Below are 18894 nucleotides of genomic sequence, written 5' to 3'. Positions count from 1 at the left end.
AGCATGTCCAGGCCACAGGCCAAGAATCCCTTTACCTCCTGTGACAGTCAGGGAGGGCCTCCAGGCTCCTGGTGTCCCCCAGCCACCTCCCCGCCTTCCCCAAGCATTCTAATACCTGGAAGAGAACCGACCATCCTTCCCCCACCCCGCTCAGCCCCTGTCCCAAGCCTGGGAACCCCACACCAATGCCATCTTCCTCTGGGGACCAGCTCATGCCACACCCCCCTTCCTCGCCCTTTCTCCTTTGTCTCCTTCCTTCCATGCGTCTGTGTTCCAGCCCTTAGGGAGAAGAAGAGTCCGCTGTACAAGATCATAATTAATTAACCTGACAGAGGCAGCCCAGTTAATGAGGATTCAATGGGTAACCCTCCAGGGCAACCCTTTCTGCTTTAACCAAAGTGCCATTATTAAAGGACAATTCAGGAGTTCCCGTCGTGGCGCGGTAGAAATGAATCCAACTAGGAACCATGAGGTTGCGGGTTCGATCCCTGGCCTCGCTCGGTGGGTTGAGGATCTGGCATTGCCATGAGCTGTGGTGTGGGCCGTAGACGTGGCTCGGATCTGGCATGGCTGTGGCCGGCAGCTGTAGCTCCGATTAGACCCCAGCCTGGGAACTTCCATATGCCGCAAGTGCAGACCGAAAAAGCAAAAAGAAAAAAAGAAAGAAAGAAAGAAAAAGTGAAGAGGGGAAAAGAAGCTGACCTCTGAGCGTGCAGGTCTCATTTTAGGTAATATGTGTGCAGGCATAAGCTACATGTTAATGGGGTTCTTTCTACAGATTCAGTCTTGATTCCCTCTGCGTGGCTGTAAAGGGAGCATCACCCAGCCAGTCTCTGAGATCCAGGTCTGTTCCTTACAAGGAAAGCCTTTGATTTCTGCCTGGACCTCAAGTGTAAGAAGGGTCAAACTCTGAGAGCATCCAAGACATGCCTAATGGCCCAAACGCAACAGAGGCTTATTTCTTACTGGTGCCCCTGGGAGGGTAACCACACATTCAGGGACCCAGGGACCCGTGCTGGTGAGGCTGTGCCTTGGGCTGCCTTCACTCCAGACAACCAGAAGAGGGGACGCAGCCCAGGCCATAGATGGCCCGCATCACTTGTACTTGCAGGAGGCCAGGGAGAACTGCCACGGGGGCCCCCGCAGCTGTAAGGGAAGTTGGGAAATGGAGTCCAGCAGTGTGTCCAGAAGGTGAGAAGACTCAGATAACATCTCTACTAAGCCTACAGATCCAGCTCCATGCCCTGAAACATTTTCTACTGCCAGCGAACAAACCATGGAGTTGGCTGTCATGGGATATTTAACCTTCTTTGCCTCTTATTTTTACTTTCCAAACCTCTTTTTTTTTTTTTTTTTTTTTTTTTTTAAGGGCCACATGTGCAGTATATGCAAGTTTCCAGGCTAGGGGTCGAATCAGAGCTGCAGCTGCCGGCCTACACCACAGAAACAGCAACAGTGGATCCAAGCCGTGTCTGTGACCTTCACCACAGCTCACAGCAACGTCAGATCCTTAACCCACTGAGTGGGGTCAGGGATCGTACCTGCATCCTCATGGATACTAACTGGACTCTTTACTGCTAAGCCACAACGGGAACTCCCCCAAACCTCTTTTTTAAATCCTATTCTTCTGGGAGTTCCCTTCATGGCTCAGTGGTTAAGGAACCCGACTAGGATCCATGAGGATGCAGGTTCAATCCCTGGCCTCATTCAGTGGGTTAAGGATCCAGCGTTGCCATAAGCTATGGTGTACGTTGCAGATGCAGCTCGGATCTGGCCTTGCTGTGGCTCTGGCGTAAGCCAGCAGCTACAGCTCCAATTCGACCCTTAGCCTGGGAACCTCCATATGCTGCGGGTGTGGCCCTAAAATAGCACAAATAAAATAAAATAAAAAATAAATCCTATTCTTCTGAATATCACATTGACCTGAAAGAGCTACCTTTCAAAAATATTATAAAAAGAAAATCAGTATTATTCAAAAAAAGGTTTTTGCGGAGGAGTGGCTCAGTGGTAACGAACCCAACTAGGATCCATGAGGATGCAGGCCTCACTCATTGGGTTAAGGATCCGGCATTGCCGTGAGCTGTGGGGTAGGTTGCAGACTTGGCTCGGATCCCATATTGCTGTGGCTGTGGTGTAGGCCAGCGGCTACAGCTCTCATTCAACCCCTAGCCTGGGAACCTCCATATGCCGCGGGTGTGGCCCTAAAAAGACAAAAAAAAAGTTTTTGATGGAAAGGAGGAAAAGCAATCAGATCCAGTGGGCTGTAAGTAGCACAACTGAGGTACTAAGGGGGCATCAGATATGTACTTGAATTAAATGCTTTTCTACAAATTCAATATTAAACTGCCAAAATCACTAAGAAAATCTAGGAGACACACGTTAAAACGCTGCCATAAAAATCTGACTTGACGTCTTTCTATAGTAAACTGGTGGTTCAATCCACTAACATGACCTTTTATGGTTTCCTAAATTATTTGGGGGTGGAGGCGTGAAGGAGAAAAAAGAGAGCTTTATTGCTTTGCCAGGCAAAGGGGGTCACAGCGGGCTAATGCCTTCAAGACTGTGCCCCTAGTTTCCCAAATTCTTAAGGAAGCAGGATGAACTAAGGAAAGGGAGGAAGGGGGGGAGAGATGGAATTTAAATCCACAAGAGCAAGGTCTCCATCCAGCCTCATCTTATCCCTGTGTTAACATACTAGCGTGGGAATGTGGGACTGATTCTAGCTCGAGGGTCAAGAAGGATTAAGCATCAGAAAAGGTTGACGACAAAAGGCAAGACACAGGTAGGTGTGCAAGACTCCCCACCCCACCCCCCACCTGCCCCCCCGCCACCTACCCCTCCAACCCCCACCCCCGAACTGGAAGGACCTGGAAGCACCGAGGCTGGAATGGGGCAGACATGACCCCTCCCACCTCACCGAGCAGAGCGGGGCTCCTCTACAGGGGCAAACCTCGTGTCAACTTTCAAATCTGCCAGGCACCAGAAGCTTAGTTTCAGCAGAAGAAAAAATTACCATCTGCCAGGGATGGGACCAGACCCAAAGAAACTACTGAAGCTACAGCCTTTAAGGAATCTCCAGGGAAGCAGCCTGGCCAGATCACTCACCCACAGTGCACCCAGCCTGCAGAGAGCACTGTGGCCGCCCAGGCTCACAGACCCGCAGGTGAAAGGACCACCCAATAGTCAAAGAGAACCTCCAACAGGGAAGACAGAAGCCAAGCCAAAGAAACTAAAGGCAGTGGAGCTCAGGAACAGAATCTAGGCAGAAAGACAACCCCTGCCGCCCTGCGCCCTGCACACATGGCATGTGGAAGTTCCTGGGCCAAGCACTGAATCTGTATCACAGCAGTGACAATGCTACATCCTTAACCTGCTGCTCCACCAGGGTACTCCAAAAGAAGACTTTAAGAAAAACAGCTTCATAAACCAGCTAAATAGCCCCAAAATATAAAAGAACCATGAAACAAGATCAGTATGACATCAAAAAGGAACCATCAAGAACAGTGAAAGGGAGTTCCTGTCATGGCTCAGTGGTAACAAATCCAACTAGCATCCATGAGGACGTGGGTTTGATCCCTGGCCTTGCTCAGTGGGTTAAGGATCCAGTGTTGCCATGAGCTATGGTGCAGGTTGCAGACCCGTCTTGAATCTGGCATTGCTGTGGCTGTGGTGTAGGCCAGCAGCTGCAGCTCCAATTAGACTCCTAGCCTGGGAACCTCCATATGCTGCAGGAGCGGCCCAAGAAATAGCAAAAAGACAAAAAAAAAAAAGAAAAAGAAAATGAAAGGTCTACCATCTTCCCAACAGGCAGGGTTTGAAACACCGCCTGCAAAGAAAGTGCATTGCAAAAATCATCTCCAGCCCAGCCTTCTATACCCAAAATCAATCTACTTACTGTGAAGAGAAAATCTTGACATTTTCAAACAGAGAAGGTCTCAAAAGTCTATGCCCTGTGTTGTCTATATATAGGAAAATATTTTTCGCACCTGGGAAAGATTTGGGGGCTGTATCTATGGTAAGTGCATAGAAAATGAGGCAAAGAAAGAAAACCTATCATTAACCTTGGTGACTCTAAAACATGTGCAGGAAAAATCAGAGTTTGTACCACCAGGCTCAGGAGTGACAGCACTGACACTCAAAACCACATCTCAACACTGCTAACCCAGTGCGTTCCAAAGGGCAATTTTTGTCCCCCAGGGGACATGTGGCAGCATCAGGAGATTTTAGTTTTTCAGTCTTTTTAGGACCACACCTGCAGCATGTGGAAGCTCCCAGGCTAGACGATGAATCAGAGCTGCAGCTGTCGGCCTGCGCCACAGCAACTCAGGATCTGAGCCACGTCTGTGACCTACACCACAGCTCATGGTAATGGACAGATCCCCAATCCACTGAGCAAGGCCAGGGATTGAACCCGAATCTTCATGGATACTAGTCGGGTTCGTTACCACCATGCCTTGACGGGAACTCCAGAAGACATGTTCTAATCCCCTCAACTACAGGGGCGGAGGAGTCTGTCCTGCATCTAGTGGGGAGACTCAGGGAAACTGCTCTCCACCCCACAGTGCACAGGGCAGCCCCCACCACAGAGAAGGACTTGGCCCCAAATATCAAACGGTGCTAAGGCTGAAAAAGCCTCTTCCAACCAAAATCTCGATGTAGTTACAAGGGGAGGGGAGCATAGCAGCCCAGGAGAGGGGCCTGCATCGCTGGTAGAAAGAAGGGAGGTACATGTGAACAACAGCCTGAATCCCAGGCTTTGAGAGTGGGAAGTCATGGCCGCCCTTGAAACGGAACAAACAAAAGTAGCAGCAAGACAGAATATAAGCAAATGCTGAAAGACCTCGGCTGAAGAGTCTCCACTGCTTCTCTAGGGAAAAGGAAATGACGGCGGGAGCTGCCCGTCTTCGAAGCAGCCTTGAAGAACTATTTGATTATTTAAACTGTGCAAGTGCCACTTGGATAACAATGAAAACTAAACTCCAAAAGATACACTAACATTTTGTCCCTCTCCCCCCACGAAGGAGAAACGACAAGGTTGCCGTTCCTTTTACTTTGTGCTTCAGAACATCCTGGCTTTTCACAGCAACCTGATTTGCTGGAACCTCTAACAAGGTCAGTCCAATTACTTTTTTTTTTTTTAATGCTATGTTATTCTCCTAAGACAGGTTCCCCCCAAGACAGGCCTTAACGTACACAGGGGTTCAACGCCACGGGCTTCTCCAGCCACAGCGCCATGCAAATATCTGCTCCCAAAAGGTAACAGGAAAACATTTCTTCCAAAATACACCCTCCCTGTGTTGGAACACCGGCAAGGTTTTGACCAAAAGAGCAACATGCAACCGGAGCTCTTTCAAAAGCCCTCCCGTGGGTGGAAGCCTCAGCTTGGCAGAGCCGCGGCCTGCAGCCCTTCTCCGCAAAGGATGGCCCCGCGCTGGGCCACCGTGTTGGCCGAGTAAAAAAAGTCTGCTCAGCCTTTGAATCCTTAAATTACCCTGTCCACTGTTTACACTGTGCGTGGCGTACAAGAAGAAAAGCCCCAGAGAGCCCACAAAGACATTCACGAATCCAAGTGTATTTGCATGCTCACCCAAAACAAGTGTGGCCGGAGGACAAGGCCAGAAGGCTGTCCCCGCAGAAAATCCGGCCCTTTCCAAGCTAGGAGCCCGGCATCTTTAGCCGAGCCACAGAAAGGTGAGTGAAGAAAGAATCCCAGCTCCCTAGGACAGGGTGAAAACAAACTCATTTGATGAGCCTTTCAGGCTCATTCTCTTCCGCATGCAGCTCTCAGGCAAACCCGTTTTCTTTCTTTCCTTCTGTTTTCAAAAGATCAGTGTTAGGACATGTTAAAGAGACACTCATAACTGAACCAGGAAGAGCAAATCCATCACGGTCCAGGAGTGGGATGCACAGCTTAAGTTGAGAGCTTTTCACACTGTAGACGCCTATGGATTTATGGATGTGAGTCATGCACAATTCATTTCCAGGAGAGGAAGAGCGCTCCACCAGGTGCACCTTCAAGCTCCGGCCGCAGAGAGTGTGTCTGATGGGACTTGAGGCTTTTTGCCCGACGTCCCGCCCCCACACCCAACGCACACCTACTGGAGGACCAGCGCCGAGAACCGCAGGGCTGGGCCAGGCGCCGGCTGGGACGGGGTAATAAAGATCTATTTGAATGCCAGTTGGCAAGGCAAGCCTACCCGCTGGCAAGGTGTTTCAGCACAGGCAAGAAAGCCCATTCTTTAAAAAAAAAAAAAAAAAAAAAAATACTCCTGATTTTTAAATACAAGTGAGTCTTCAGAATTACTTTCCGGTAATTTTCTGAACCATCAGAAAACTGCAGCTGGCCGTGAGGCGCCCAGAAGCTGCAGGGGCCACAGCAGTACCCACAGCAGCAGGGGAGCCCCGGCCCTCACCCGGGGACCCCTGGGAAAGTGGCAGGGTTCCTCAGGGCTGGGGATGTGGCGGCCCTGCGCTTCAGCATCTACTGGAGCAGAACCCAGAGAGGCTTCCGTCCATGGGTCCCCAGTCCACTGCTGAATTCAACAGACTCTCTTTTTCCAAACCTTTAGAGAGAATCCCAGCAAATACGAGGCGGCAAATACTAGGATATCAGGACGACGCGTCCTGAGCAGGGCTGCTGGGTCACCACTGACCGTGACTCAGCACAGAGCCGCTTTTCTGACCACTACAGAAGGTGCCCACCCCAGCCCCCACCAATGGCCAGTCTGTGCCCTGAACCTTCACTGTCAGGAGCTGTAACAGGTGACAGAGGGCACTTGCCCCCTGGCTGTGCGCCCCCCTCCCCAGTCCCCTGATGCCCATCCACCCGGCCTCCAGCACTCCAGCTGGGAAGGACATTTAAGGACTTAGCCTCACAGCATCCAGCAAAACACTGGCTCATCTGAAGGCCCAGGAGAGGGTGCATCAGGCGGGGACACCCCGAGCCCCAGTGCCCTCCCTCCAAGGATGGGTCTGTTCCCCAGAGGCAACCTGAAAACCAATGTGTTCCCAAGGGAGCCGGCCCCAATTACAGTGTCTCTGGAGCTCCCAGCTAAAGCTCTGGCATTCTTGGAGGGAAGCTGGGGGGCTGGGGGGAGGGGGGTCCTAAGAACTAGTGAAAAGGAGGGGCTTGGGCTTCATTCCTTCCCGCTAACAAACATTCCTGAGCCCGCAGGGGGCCTGTGACACTCAGCTGGCCAACCAAAAGCTTCCTAAAGAATCCCTGACAGACAGTCTCTGGGGGAATTCTAGCCCCTCCAAGGACCTTTTAGCAATCAGGCCCTCCCTGCCCCCACCAAAGTCTGCCACTTGCCGAGCAGGTGGGGGAAGGAAGATGTACCCTCAGCAGGACCCTGTAACAACATGGTACCAGCTCACACAGCTCCTGAGAGGCCCTGCATCGAAGGGCAGTCAAGGGGGAGGGAGTGGGATGGACATGGAGTTTGGGCTTAGTAGATGCAAACTTTTGCATTTGGAGTGGATCAGCAATGAGATCCCGCTGTGCAGCACAGGGAAGTCTATCTAGATCTAGTCACTTGTGATGGAGCAGGATGGAGGATAAGGGGAGAAAAAGAAGGTATATATGTATGTGCGACGGGTCGCTTCACTGTACAGTAGAAAACTGACCGAGCACTGTAAACCAACTATAATGGAAAAAAGAAAAATCATTTAAAAAAAAAAAAAAAACCACCGTCCCCGACATACTAACAAGTCAAAGTCCTTGCCATTTCTTAGGGAATTGTTTCTGCGCCTTCTACGGCAGCAGCCTGGAAAACAGCAGGGCTTTGTGTATTTTCTAGCCCTAGGAAAACGTCACGCTACCAGTCTGTGTAAATGGAATGAGTGCCTACGAATCCCATTGTCACCTTTAGTGGGACTTCACACGTGCCCTTCAAATTCCAAGAAGGCCTGCGGTGGAGCCCAGGGAACGGTATCTAATCACGCATGAGGGAGCATGAGGGCGCAGGATGGCAAGAAAAAGAACGCACATGTACAACCGGGTCACTTCGCTGGGGAGCAGAAAGTGACACAACACTGTAAATCACTCATAATAAAATTTCTTTAAAAATAAAAACACACACACACACAAACACACAAGCCCCCACCAAAGCCCAAGAATGCCACTCAGAGAAAGTCAGCATCCCTTTCCGTTCAAGCCAGACGCAGGGAAAAGGCCGTCCTTTGGTCCTGACCCAGCAGCCCTGCTGAATGCCCATAAAACACGGCACTAGGGAGTTCCTGCTTCCATTTCCTTTTTTCCAGCGACAAAAATGCAGATGAAGCAAGTATTTGTTTGAGGTTCACTATGTAAATAAAGCCTATTATCAGGGCCAGCGCTTAGGAAGAAAACAGCCCTCCACGCCAACGCTGGCCACACCAGGGGCCTCGCTGGCCACCCTACAGGCCAGGAACTCCAAAGGAAGAACTAAGCAGGCGGTTTCAAAGCTTAGAGCCTCTCAAAGCAAAAGCAACAGAGCGGTAATCTAGCAAGGGTGATTCTGTGCCCAGGTGACATCTGGCAGTGTCTGTAGACTTTGGTTGTCACACCTGGGAGGGGAGGGTGCCAGTAGGTAAAGGCCAGGGGTCCTGCTCAACACTCCGCAATGCACAAGACACCCCGAGAGTAGAGAATGATCCAGCTCAGAATATAGGCACTGCCAAGGTTGACAGGTGCTCATCTACTGCGAGGGACCAAGTCACTGCATGTGGCACCTAAGTGATGCTAGACCAAAGCGGGTGGCTCTGACGGAAGGGAAGGCAGGCACGTTAAGGGTCAGGTCAACACCTGGTCCTCAGGGCCCTTCTCAGGACTTGCCGGGTTTGGGACCCAGGGCACACCCCTGCACCTTCCCCCTTTGATGTCTCAGCTGTTCTGTTTCCTTCTTTTTTTACATGATTGCTATTTTTTCCATTTTAACTGGTTTACAGTGTTCTGTCCATTTCTACAGTACAGCCCAGGGACCCAGGCACACACACATATATACATTCTTTTTCTCACAGGATCGTCCATCCTGCTCCATCATAAGGGACTGGACACAGTTCCCGGTGCTACACAGCAGGATCTCACTGCGCACCCACTCCAAAGGCAACAGTTTGCATCTATGAACCCCCGATTCCCACTCCCTCCCTGTCGGCAACCACAAGTCTGTTCTCCAAGTCCCTGAGTTTCTCTGAGCCATTTTATCTGTAACCTGGGTAGCAGATTCCACCAGGAGATGAGGGACTGACCCAGCCTTGTTCTTGTCATCACTATCAAGCTTTTTTTTTTTTTTTTGGTTTTGCCATTTCTAGGGCCGCTCCTGTGGCATATGGAGGTTCCCAGGCTAGGGGTCGAATCGGAGCTGTAGCCACAGGCCTACACCAGAGCCACTGCAACGCGGGATCTGAGTCGCGTCTGCGACCTACACCACAGCTCACGGCAATGCCAGATGTTAACGCACTGAGCAAGGGCAGGGACCGAACCCACAACCTCAAGGTTCCTAGTCGGATTCATTAACCACTGCGCCACGACGGGAACTCCCCCCCCCCTTTTTTTTTTTTTTTTTTTTTACTATGAGGCTTTTAAACATGCCACTGACCACTGGAAAAAGACTGTGTCCTCTTACACAAAAATCAAGTTTCTTCCAAGTCAGAGTCACTTAGAAATGAATGGTCTAACATCCCGGGGATCTAATGTATAATAAGGTTTTTTAAATGCAAAAAAAAAAAAAAAAAAACTATTAGAATAACTATTACTTAGTGAGCCCTCAAGATTTTTCTTCTTGCCCAGCATGTGGAAGTTCCCAGGCCAGGGATCAATCCCACACCACAGTAGTAATCAGAGCCACAGCAGCAATAACACCAGATCCTTAACCCACGGAGCCACCTGGGAACTCCAATGAGCTCTAAAGACTGGATTAATATAAATCGTGGTGGTGGGAAGGTCCCCGTCATGGCTCAGGGGTCACGAAGCCAACTAGTATCTGTGAGGACTTGGGTTCAATCCGTGGTCTTGCTCAGTGGATTAAGGATCCAGCGTTGCCATGAGCTGTGGTATAGCTCATAGATGTGGCCGGGATCCCATGTTGCTGTGACTGTGGTGCAGGCCTGCAGCTGCAGCTCCAGTTGAACCCCTAGCCTGGAAATTTCCATAATCCACAGGTACGGCCTTAAAAAGCAAAATAAATAAAAAATCAATCAATCAATCAATGCTGGTGGTGAAACAATTGTCCTGTCTCCATTACAACAATTACCTTTTTTTTTTTTTTTTTTTTTTTTGGCTGCACTTGCAGCATGCAGAAGTTCCCAGGCCATGGATGGAAACTGAGCCACAGCAGAGACAATGCTGGATCCTTAACTGCCAGCCCACAAGGGAACTCCACAATTTCCATTCTTGAAGTGGTGATAATGGATTCGCTTTCCTTTATCCTTTTCTAATAATACGACAGTTAATTGCCAGCTGTTGGACTGCAAGGAAGTGTCAGTGATGACTTAATCCAGGAGAAAAGACACGTATGTGAAATACTGCCAACACAACGTGTGGTTAAGAAATACACGTCTGCATGTGCGAGCACACGTGTGCACCTATATCTTAGAGTGTGTGGAAATCTAGCAGACATCCCAAACGGTCCTGAAGCCTCCATCCCAACCAACCACAAATCTCAGGAATTCCCTGCTGGCCTAGTGGTTAGGATTTGGCACTTTCACCACTGCCCCCGGGGTTCAATCCCTGACCTGGGAACTGAGATTCCCTCATCAAGCTGCTGCATGACACAGCCAAAAAAAAAAGAAAGAAAGAAATCACAAACCTCCAGGCACACCGAAGCACCAATAAAAACCAAGCAGCAGTTTAAGGCAAGGACGCATAAGCAACCCAGATAAGAATCACAAGCATTTTTATGTCCGCAAGATCCTGAAACACGACCTGGAAAGGCAGAACCTGTACATTGCTACCAGGCTGGCCACAAAAACGTTCCCGGAAAACCCTAGCAACTGCCAGGAGAACCAACCAAGAGGCCAGATCAGCAGCAAACTGCCTCTTGTGCCCTGAAGAGGCCCTGGTGTGCGTGCCCAGGTTTTACTGCCCACCTCCTTCAGTTTCCAGAAAAGCGTCCTCTTGGACAGGGAGCAGAGAAGCTATGAGAATACAGGCGTTTTTTCAGAACTTGGGGGTACACAGAAAGGAGGGGGTCCTGCTGGGTCCCTTTCTCCAGCTTCCAGGAAAAAGACAAGTGAATTTCAATGTTCAAGGTCTCTTCCAGCTTTCTTATACTGTGTGTAAGCCCAAAAAAGCAAGATTTCCCCCTAAACAAAGTGTTGCAACTTACCCTGTCTGCTATAAAGACATGCTGAAACCTGTGTATCCTTTTCTTTTTTGTGTTTTTGTCTTTTTAGGGCCACACTTTCAGCATATGGAGGTTCCTAGCTAGGACTCTAATCGAAGCCACAGCTGCCGGCGCCACAGCAACAGCAACTCCAGATCCGAGCGGTGTCTGCAACCTAAGCCACAGCTCACGGCAACATCAGATCCTGAACCCACTGAACAAGGCCAGGGATCGAACCCGCAACCTCATGGTTCCGGGTGGGATTTGTTTCCGCTGTGCCACAATGGGAACTCCTGTGTATCCTTTTTTAAAAGAAATACATAAGGGCTAAAGGTCTGGGTAATTTACCTGATATCTTTTTTTTTTTTTTTTTTTTTTTGTTCTTTTTGCCATTTCTTGGGCCTCTCCCGCGGCATATGGGAGGTTCCCAGGCTAGGGGTCTAATCAGAGCTGTAGCCACCAGCCTACGCCAGAGCCAAAGCAACGCGGGATCCGAGCCGCGTCTGTGACCTACACCACAGCTCACAGCAACGCCGGATTGTTAACCCACTGAGCAAGGGCAGGGATCAAACCCGCAACCTCATGGTTCCTAGTCAGATTCGTTAACCACTGCGCCACGACGGGATCTCCCTAACTGATATCTTTTTAACATTTACCATCCGAAATGCCCTCTAAAACATGTATGAGAAAGACACTAGGAGTTCCCCGGTGGTGCAGCGGGTTAAGGATCAGGCATTGTCATCACTGTGACTGGGGGTGCAGTTGCGGGCAGGGGTCGGATCTCTAGCCTGAGAACTTCAGCATGATGCTGACGCGCAAGAAAAGATTAAGAAATAGAGTTCTTACTGTGGCGCAGTGGGTTAAGGATCTGGCGTTGTCTCTGCAGACCCTGGCGCTGCTTCTGCAGATTCGATTCCTGGCTCAGAAACTTCCATGTGTCTCGGGTTAAAAAAAAGAAAGAATAGAAAGAAAAAGAAAAAAAAAAAAAAGGCACAGGCTAACTAAAATGTCTTAATATACGTACACGCAGGAAATGCCCTTCCCGCACAAGGAAAGGCTGCCTTTCTATGGCTGCCTCCCCCCCCTTTTCAAAGACTCCAATTCATTAATGAGTTGCACGTTAGTGAAATTTATAACAGTGCCGGCCTCTTCCCCCAGTTCAACATAAACTCAGTGCACATCTAAACAGGCCTCCTCTCAAAGTCTCTAGTTTTATAAACACAAAAATGAGAGAAAGAAAAGAATAGAGAAGTTTGGTGTCTCGTGTGCTATCTACACCACGAAGCCACACCACCTCCCAAATTCAATCCAGGTGGGCCAGGTTGAGAGTCCCTTTATTTCTTCCAGCTGTGGGGAAGGAGGAACGCAGAGAAAACCACTAAGCCACCTTCAAACGCTTCGGAGGGCCAAGAATTTTTGCATTTTAAAGGGAACTTTGTCCCCAGGAATGGCCCGGCCCACACCTCCCCAGACAAACTGACCAATAGACAGTTTTAACTAGAAGCAAAAAAAAACTTTTGTTGTCTGTGTGTTTTTATAAGTTTATCCAAGTTCGGCTGGTAAATTTTAAGATGAGTTTTCTGTTTTTAGGCAAGAACATTCAAAGTTCTAAAGTAACTGCCTACACACACTCACACTCACACACACACAGCAACCACATTCCTGATGAGACCTATTAGGGCTCTATTATTGGACCTCAAATCCCCCTTTTATAAAGCGACGCTGAAAAGTTTCAGTGTGTCTTAGCGGATATCCAGAGCGCCGGGGACCTAGGGCTGGAAGCCGAGAGTCAGTAAATATTGATGGGCTTTGGGACTCGAGAAGCTAGACTCACGGCAGCTGCTAGTCAGGGCTTCCTCACGATAAGGTGGGGGTGGGGGGTGGCAGGTCCAAGGGGTGCAGAAACAAGGGCCTCCGGAGGCCAACAAGTGGGGACGGCTCAGTCCACCCCCGGCACGTGAGGCTGTTCCTCCCTGACCTCTGAGCAGGCTCGTAGGTGGAGGCTGCCGCAGGCGAGACCGGGAGTGACAGGGGACCTTGTCAGGCCCCTTCTCGGAGGGGGAGGGGAAGGGGACCCGGAACAGGAGCCATTTAAACTCTGCGCGGCGCTCGGAGCCAACTGGACTGAGAAACAACGCAGAGCGACCGAGGTGGCGCCCGGACCACACACCTATGGGTGTCCCAGTGCCCACCTCCTCGCAGGTGACCCAGGCAGACGCGCGTCCCGGGCTCGTGGACGCGCTCCGGGCGTCCCCTCCAGCGCTCCTACCGCCGAGGAGTCCCCCACCCCCAGGCCACGTCCGGGCTGTCACCCTGAGGGTCCCGCGCCCGCCTTACCTTGGTGATGACCAACGGCTCTCCATGCTCGCGGCCGCCCTTCAGGGTGAAGCCCCAAGGGGCGCCGCCGCTCAGCTGCACCTCCACCAGGCGCCAGCCGTCGGCCGCCCGCGCCTCGGCCTCCGCCAGGCGCTCGGGCTGCGCGCGGGGCTCGGCGCCCTCCATGGCGCGGGGCGCGGGGCACGGAGGCGGCGCGGCCGCTCAGGCCCCCGGAGCCGTCCGACCCGCGCCCATGCACTCCGGGAAACCCGGGCCGGCCGAGGGCGAGGGAGGCTCCCGGCGCCTCCGCCGCCGGCCACTGGCAAACTTGCGCTGCAACTTGGGAGGAAAGTGCCGGCCGCGAGAAGGGAGGGAGCCGGGAGGACGCGCCGCTCTGCGCGCCGGGGAGGGCGGGCCCCGGAGGGGGCGGGCCTGTGGGGAGGGGGCGGGGAGCGGCGGCGGGGCCCGGCGCGCGCTCGGGGGCCCGCGCCGCTCGGGGGGCAGGGGGCGGGGCGCGCGCTCGGGCGCCCGCGAGTTGCCCGGAGGCGGGGGGGGGGAGGGCGCGCGCTCCGGGGCCGGCGCGGCGGCCGGGGGCGGGAGGGGGCGGGAAGAGGCGCCAGGGCCGGGGGCGCGCACCCGGGGCTCCCCCGGTTGCTGGAAGGCTGGGGGCGCGCACGGGAGCTCGCGCCGCGCGCCGGGAGTAGGGTCTGGAGCTCGCGCTGGGCACTCGCGCCGGCCGAAGGTTGTCGGGGGGCCGGCGTCGCGCGCTCGGGTGAGGGGCGCGACCCGCTGCCGCACAAGGCGGCCAGAGGCCGCGGTTCGAGGTCCGACCCTTCCTCCAGCTCGGGCGCTGGGCGGCCTTTGGACCCTCGGGGCACGTCCGCCCCGTGCCCGGGAGACCGAAGCGCAGCAGGTGAGGCGGCGGAACCGCCCACGCGGGACGGGCCGGGCCGAGGCGGAGCGGGCTGCGGCCGGAGCCCCCGGCGCCCTCCATCTTGGAGCGCGCGGCCGCCCGGCGCCCCCGCCTTTGTTCTCGCGGACCGCGGGCGGCAGGCAGCCGCGCAGGTGAGGCCGGAAGCGCCGCGGGAGTGCCCGCCGTGGTCCCGCGCCCGCCCGACTGCCGCCAGCCTGTCCCCGCGCCGACCGACTGGGCTCCCAGCGCCCCGCATCGGGACGGCCCGTCCCGGGAGCCCTCTGCGCGCCCTCGCTGTCCTGCGGTGCAGCGCAAGAGACGGGAAGGGGCGCCCCGCAGCCTGGCCAGAGCGCTGGCCGGCGGGAGGGTGCTCGTAAGTCCGGGCAGGAGGAGAACAGCACTTGACCTGTTCCCATAAGGACGGCCCATCCTCCCGCAAAACCTCTTATACAGCGCCCAGCCCGGATAAGGAATGGCCTCTGCTGGCTCTTCTATAGCCACAGCTCCGGAAAGTCTGCGTTCAAACCCTGCTCTCACTTTGGTAGCATCGTACCTCGAGGACTTAATGAAATAAATAATATATATGTTACATATATATACATGTAAGTAGTAACAGTTACGTAGCTGGATGCTGGTGAACATCTGATTTCACAAGGAAGCTTCCATCCAGGTGCTGACGCTGGAAGGAGGTGGCAAGGGCAAAGCCCGGAGAGCCAAGAACACAGTCAGAGGTCCCTGGGCTCGGCCACTGTAGAGCCAAGACAAAGACTCAGTGGCATTCCCACTTTCTTGATCGCTCAAGTGAGGGATCTGCATTCCGCAGCTGATCTTTTGCATCTTATGCAGACATATGAAATAAGAACTCAAGGTCCCCTGGGCACCAGTCATGCTCCATAAACAACTCCAAGCTGCAGTGTCCAGAATGCCTCTAGTTAGAGGAATGAGGTGATTTTTTTCTTTGTAAACAGGGAGTTAAGGATGGTGCCTATAAGAATCACTATCAAGGAGTTCCTGATGCGGCGCACCAGAAGTGAACCTGACTAGGAACCAAGAGGTTTCAGGTTCCATACTTGGCCTCCCTTAGTGGGTTAAAGATCCGGTGTTTCGGTGAACTGTGGTATAGGTCACAGACGAGGCTTGGATCCGGAGTTGCTCTGGCTGTGGTGTAGGCGGGCAGCTGTAGCTCAGATTCGACCCCTAGCCTGGAAACCTCCATGTGCCCGATTCAGCCCAAAAAAGCAAAAAAAAAAAAAAAAAAGAATCACTATCAAGTGTGCCTTTTCTGTGGTGGTCACACAAACCTGGGCAGTTTGTTTAAATTGCTCAGAACTAAATACACACAAACACAGAGGTGCATGTATAAGCTTAGTGGATTGTATCAACGTTAATATCCTTGTTGTGATACAGTGTCCTTAGATGTTAACCATTAGGAGAGGTAGGATGCAGGAAACAAAGGAAATCTCATTTCTTTTTCTTTTTTTTTCTTTCTTTTTTTTTTTTTTTTTTTTTTTTTGCTTTTTAGGACTCTACCTGTGGCATATGGAAGTTCCCAGGCTAAGGGTGGAATCAAAGCTGCAACTGCTGGCCTACACCACAGCCACAGCAACTTGGGATCCAAGAGTCTTCTGTGACCTACACCACAGCTCACGGCAACGCCGGATCGTTAACCCATTGAGCAAGGGCAGGGACCGAACCCGCAACCTCATGGTTCCTAGTCGGATTCGCTAACCTCTGCGCCACGACGGGAACTCCGGAACTCTTATTTCCTACAAACACATGTGAATCTAAAATTATCTCCGGAGTTCCCATCGTGCCTCAGTGGTTAACGAATCCGAGTAGGAACCATGAGGTTGCGGGTTTGATCCCTGGCCTTGCTCAGTGGGTTAAGGATCTGGCGTTTCCATGAACTGTGGTGTAGGTCGCAGACGTGGCTCAGATCCTGTGTTGCTGTGGCTCTGGCGTAGGCTGGTGGCTACAGCTCCAACTGGACCCCCAGCCTGGGAACCTCTACATGTCACAGGAGCAGCCCAAGCAATGGCAAAAAGACCAAAAATAAAATAAAAATTAAAATAAATAAATAATAAATAAAATAATCTACAAATAAAAAGTTCAACTTAAAAAGTGGAAGGAGGGAGATCCTGCTGTGGTGCAAAGGGTTAAGGATCCAGTATTTCCCTACGGCTCAGGTCGAAGCTGCAGCTGGGATCTGATTCTCTGGCCCAGGGGACTTCCATATGCCACTGGTGCAGCAAAAATAAAAAACTGGGAGTTCCCGTCGTGGCACAGTGGTTAACGAATCCGACTAGGAGCCATGAGGTTGCGGTTCGATCCCTGCCCTTGCTCAGTGGGTTAACGACGTTGCCATGAGCTGTGGTGTAGGTTGCAGACGCGGCTCGGATCCCGCGTTGCTGTGGCTCTTGCATAGGCTGGTGGCTACGGCTCCGACTGGACCCCTAGCCTGGGAACCTCCATATGCTGCTGGAGTGGCCCAAGAGATAGCAAAATAAATAAATAAATAAATAAATAAAAATAAAAAACTGAATAAAAGGTAGAAATAGAGTTCCCACTGTGGTGGATTGGGTTAAGAATCGTACTGCAACAGCTCTGGTCACTGCAGAGGCCACTGGTCTTGTCCTCATCCCCACACAGTAGGTTGAAGGATCCAGCGTAGAGGCGTAGCTAGCAAGTGCAGCTCAGATTCAATCCCTAGTCTGGGAACTTCCATATGCTACAGATGTGGTTCAGCGGTAACAACTCCACTAGTATCTGTGAGGACTCAGGTTCCATCCCTGGCCTTGCTTAGTGGGTTAACAGTCTGGCGTGGCTGGGGCTGTGGCTGTAGCCTGCAGCTGCAGCTCCAATTTGACCCCTAGCCTGGGAACTTCCATATGCCATGGTGTGGCCCTAAAAAGACAAACAAAGGTGGCGGGGGAGGGGGGGGAATGGATATAATCAACCAAAATACAAAGGACCATGTAAATGTACCTGGAATGTTTGGAAGTGCCCTGTCCCCAAAATAGTGCTGCCTCCCCCACAAAACTGGTATTGACTTAAATCTCAGCTCTTAGCTGGTGCTGAAATTCAGAGCCCTGGATTCAGGAAAGAGTGAAGTCATTGTCTCCATCAATCACCGCCAAAGTCACCTTTAACCTTTTACATGCATTGTATCATTGTCAGATCACCCATCTGCCTCTTGGAAGGGTTATATGGTCATTCTTTGAACTTTGGTGTAAATTTGCCTTCGTCCTCACCAAACATCATTTTGCTGAGTTGTTTTTTGTTGTTGTTGTTGTTGTTTTTAATCTTCACATTAGGCATCCTTTTTATTTTTATTTTATTTATTTATTTATTTATTGTCTTTTTGCTATTTCTTTGGGCCGCTGCTGCAGCATATGGAGGTTCCCAGGCTAGGGGTCGAATCAGAGCTGTAGCCACTGGCCTACGCCAGAGCCACAGCAACGCGGGATCCGAGCCGCGTCTGCAACCTACACCACAGCTCATGGCAACGCTGGATCGTTAACCCACTGAGCAAGGGCAGGGACCGAACCCGCAACCTCATGGTTCCTAGTCAGATTCGTTAACCACTGTGCCAAGACGGGAACTCCCAGGCATCCTTTTTAACTTAGCATCATTTGATTATGAAGCCGTATTGACATTAACAGACATGCTGAAAGGGACTGGACCAAGACTTGAGTGGCCTGCTGGGAGATAGATGCCCTCCACCCAGCCCCTCGGATTCCTTCCGTCAACATTCTTTTTCTTTCTTTCTTTTTTAGGGCCACAGGTGCTGCATAAGCAAGTTCCCAGGGTAGGGGTGGAATGGGAGCTGCAGCTGCCAGCCTATACCACAGCTCAGCTCACAGTAGCACCGGATCCTTAACCCACTGAGTGAGGCTAGGAATCGAACCCCCATCCTCATGGATACTAGTCGGTTCATCTCCGCTGAGCCACCACGGGAACTCCGGGTCAGCATCCTTGGGATTATACGGTTGAGCACAGCTGCCATGGTCCCATCACACCTAGACCTCTGTATCAGGACATTTCACAAATGAATGGCCTCGTGCAAATATCAGTGTCTTGTGACTGCAAGGCATAGCCCCAGTTTCTCAGCCTTGCACCCCTTTGGAAGTACTTAATGTGACACTGAAGCAGTGTGGACTTACGAGGGGTGACAGTGCTTTCCTTTCTAAGAACTCACAAGCCAGTCACAATTTCAGAGAGTGTGTTTGTCAGAATCTAGCTTTTGTACTTTCAGAAACCCCCAGGCACATTTGCTCTGTGTAGATTCTAGCTTCTTGGACATGTATCTTCATTGCTCAAAAGACACAAGGGTGGAGTTCCCATCATGGCTCAGCAATAACT

General features: G+C 51.8%; 1 protein-coding gene across 3 annotated transcripts in view; it reads right to left on the bottom strand.

Annotated features, from left to right (window-relative positions):
• Positions 1-13987, bottom strand: part of SHROOM2 (shroom family member 2) — a 154378-nt gene extending 140391 nt beyond the window's left edge. For 2 of the 3 annotated variants that reach the window (XM_085009002.1, XM_085009003.1), the window contains exon 1: positions 13641-13987. In XM_085009002.1, coding sequence (XP_084865128.1) covers positions 13641-13805 — 165 coding nt within the window. In that variant the 5' untranslated portion in view covers positions 13806-13987. The remainder of the gene's footprint in view (positions 1-13640) is intronic. The other variant, XM_085009004.1, reaches the window with a different exon arrangement.
• Positions 13988-18894: the final 4907 nt, after the last annotated feature.

This window comes from Sus scrofa, chromosome Y (genome assembly GCF_054392235.1).
Source record: "Sus scrofa isolate SSC_HxYL_T2T_F1_AM1 chromosome Y, Sscrofa_HxYL_maternal_Yorkshire_Landrace_v2.0, whole genome shotgun sequence".
NCBI classification, from domain to species: Eukaryota; Metazoa; Chordata; class Mammalia; order Artiodactyla; family Suidae; genus Sus; species Sus scrofa.
The sequence above is the reverse complement of the archived record's forward strand: the minus strand, read 5'-3'. Positions and strand labels throughout refer to the sequence as shown.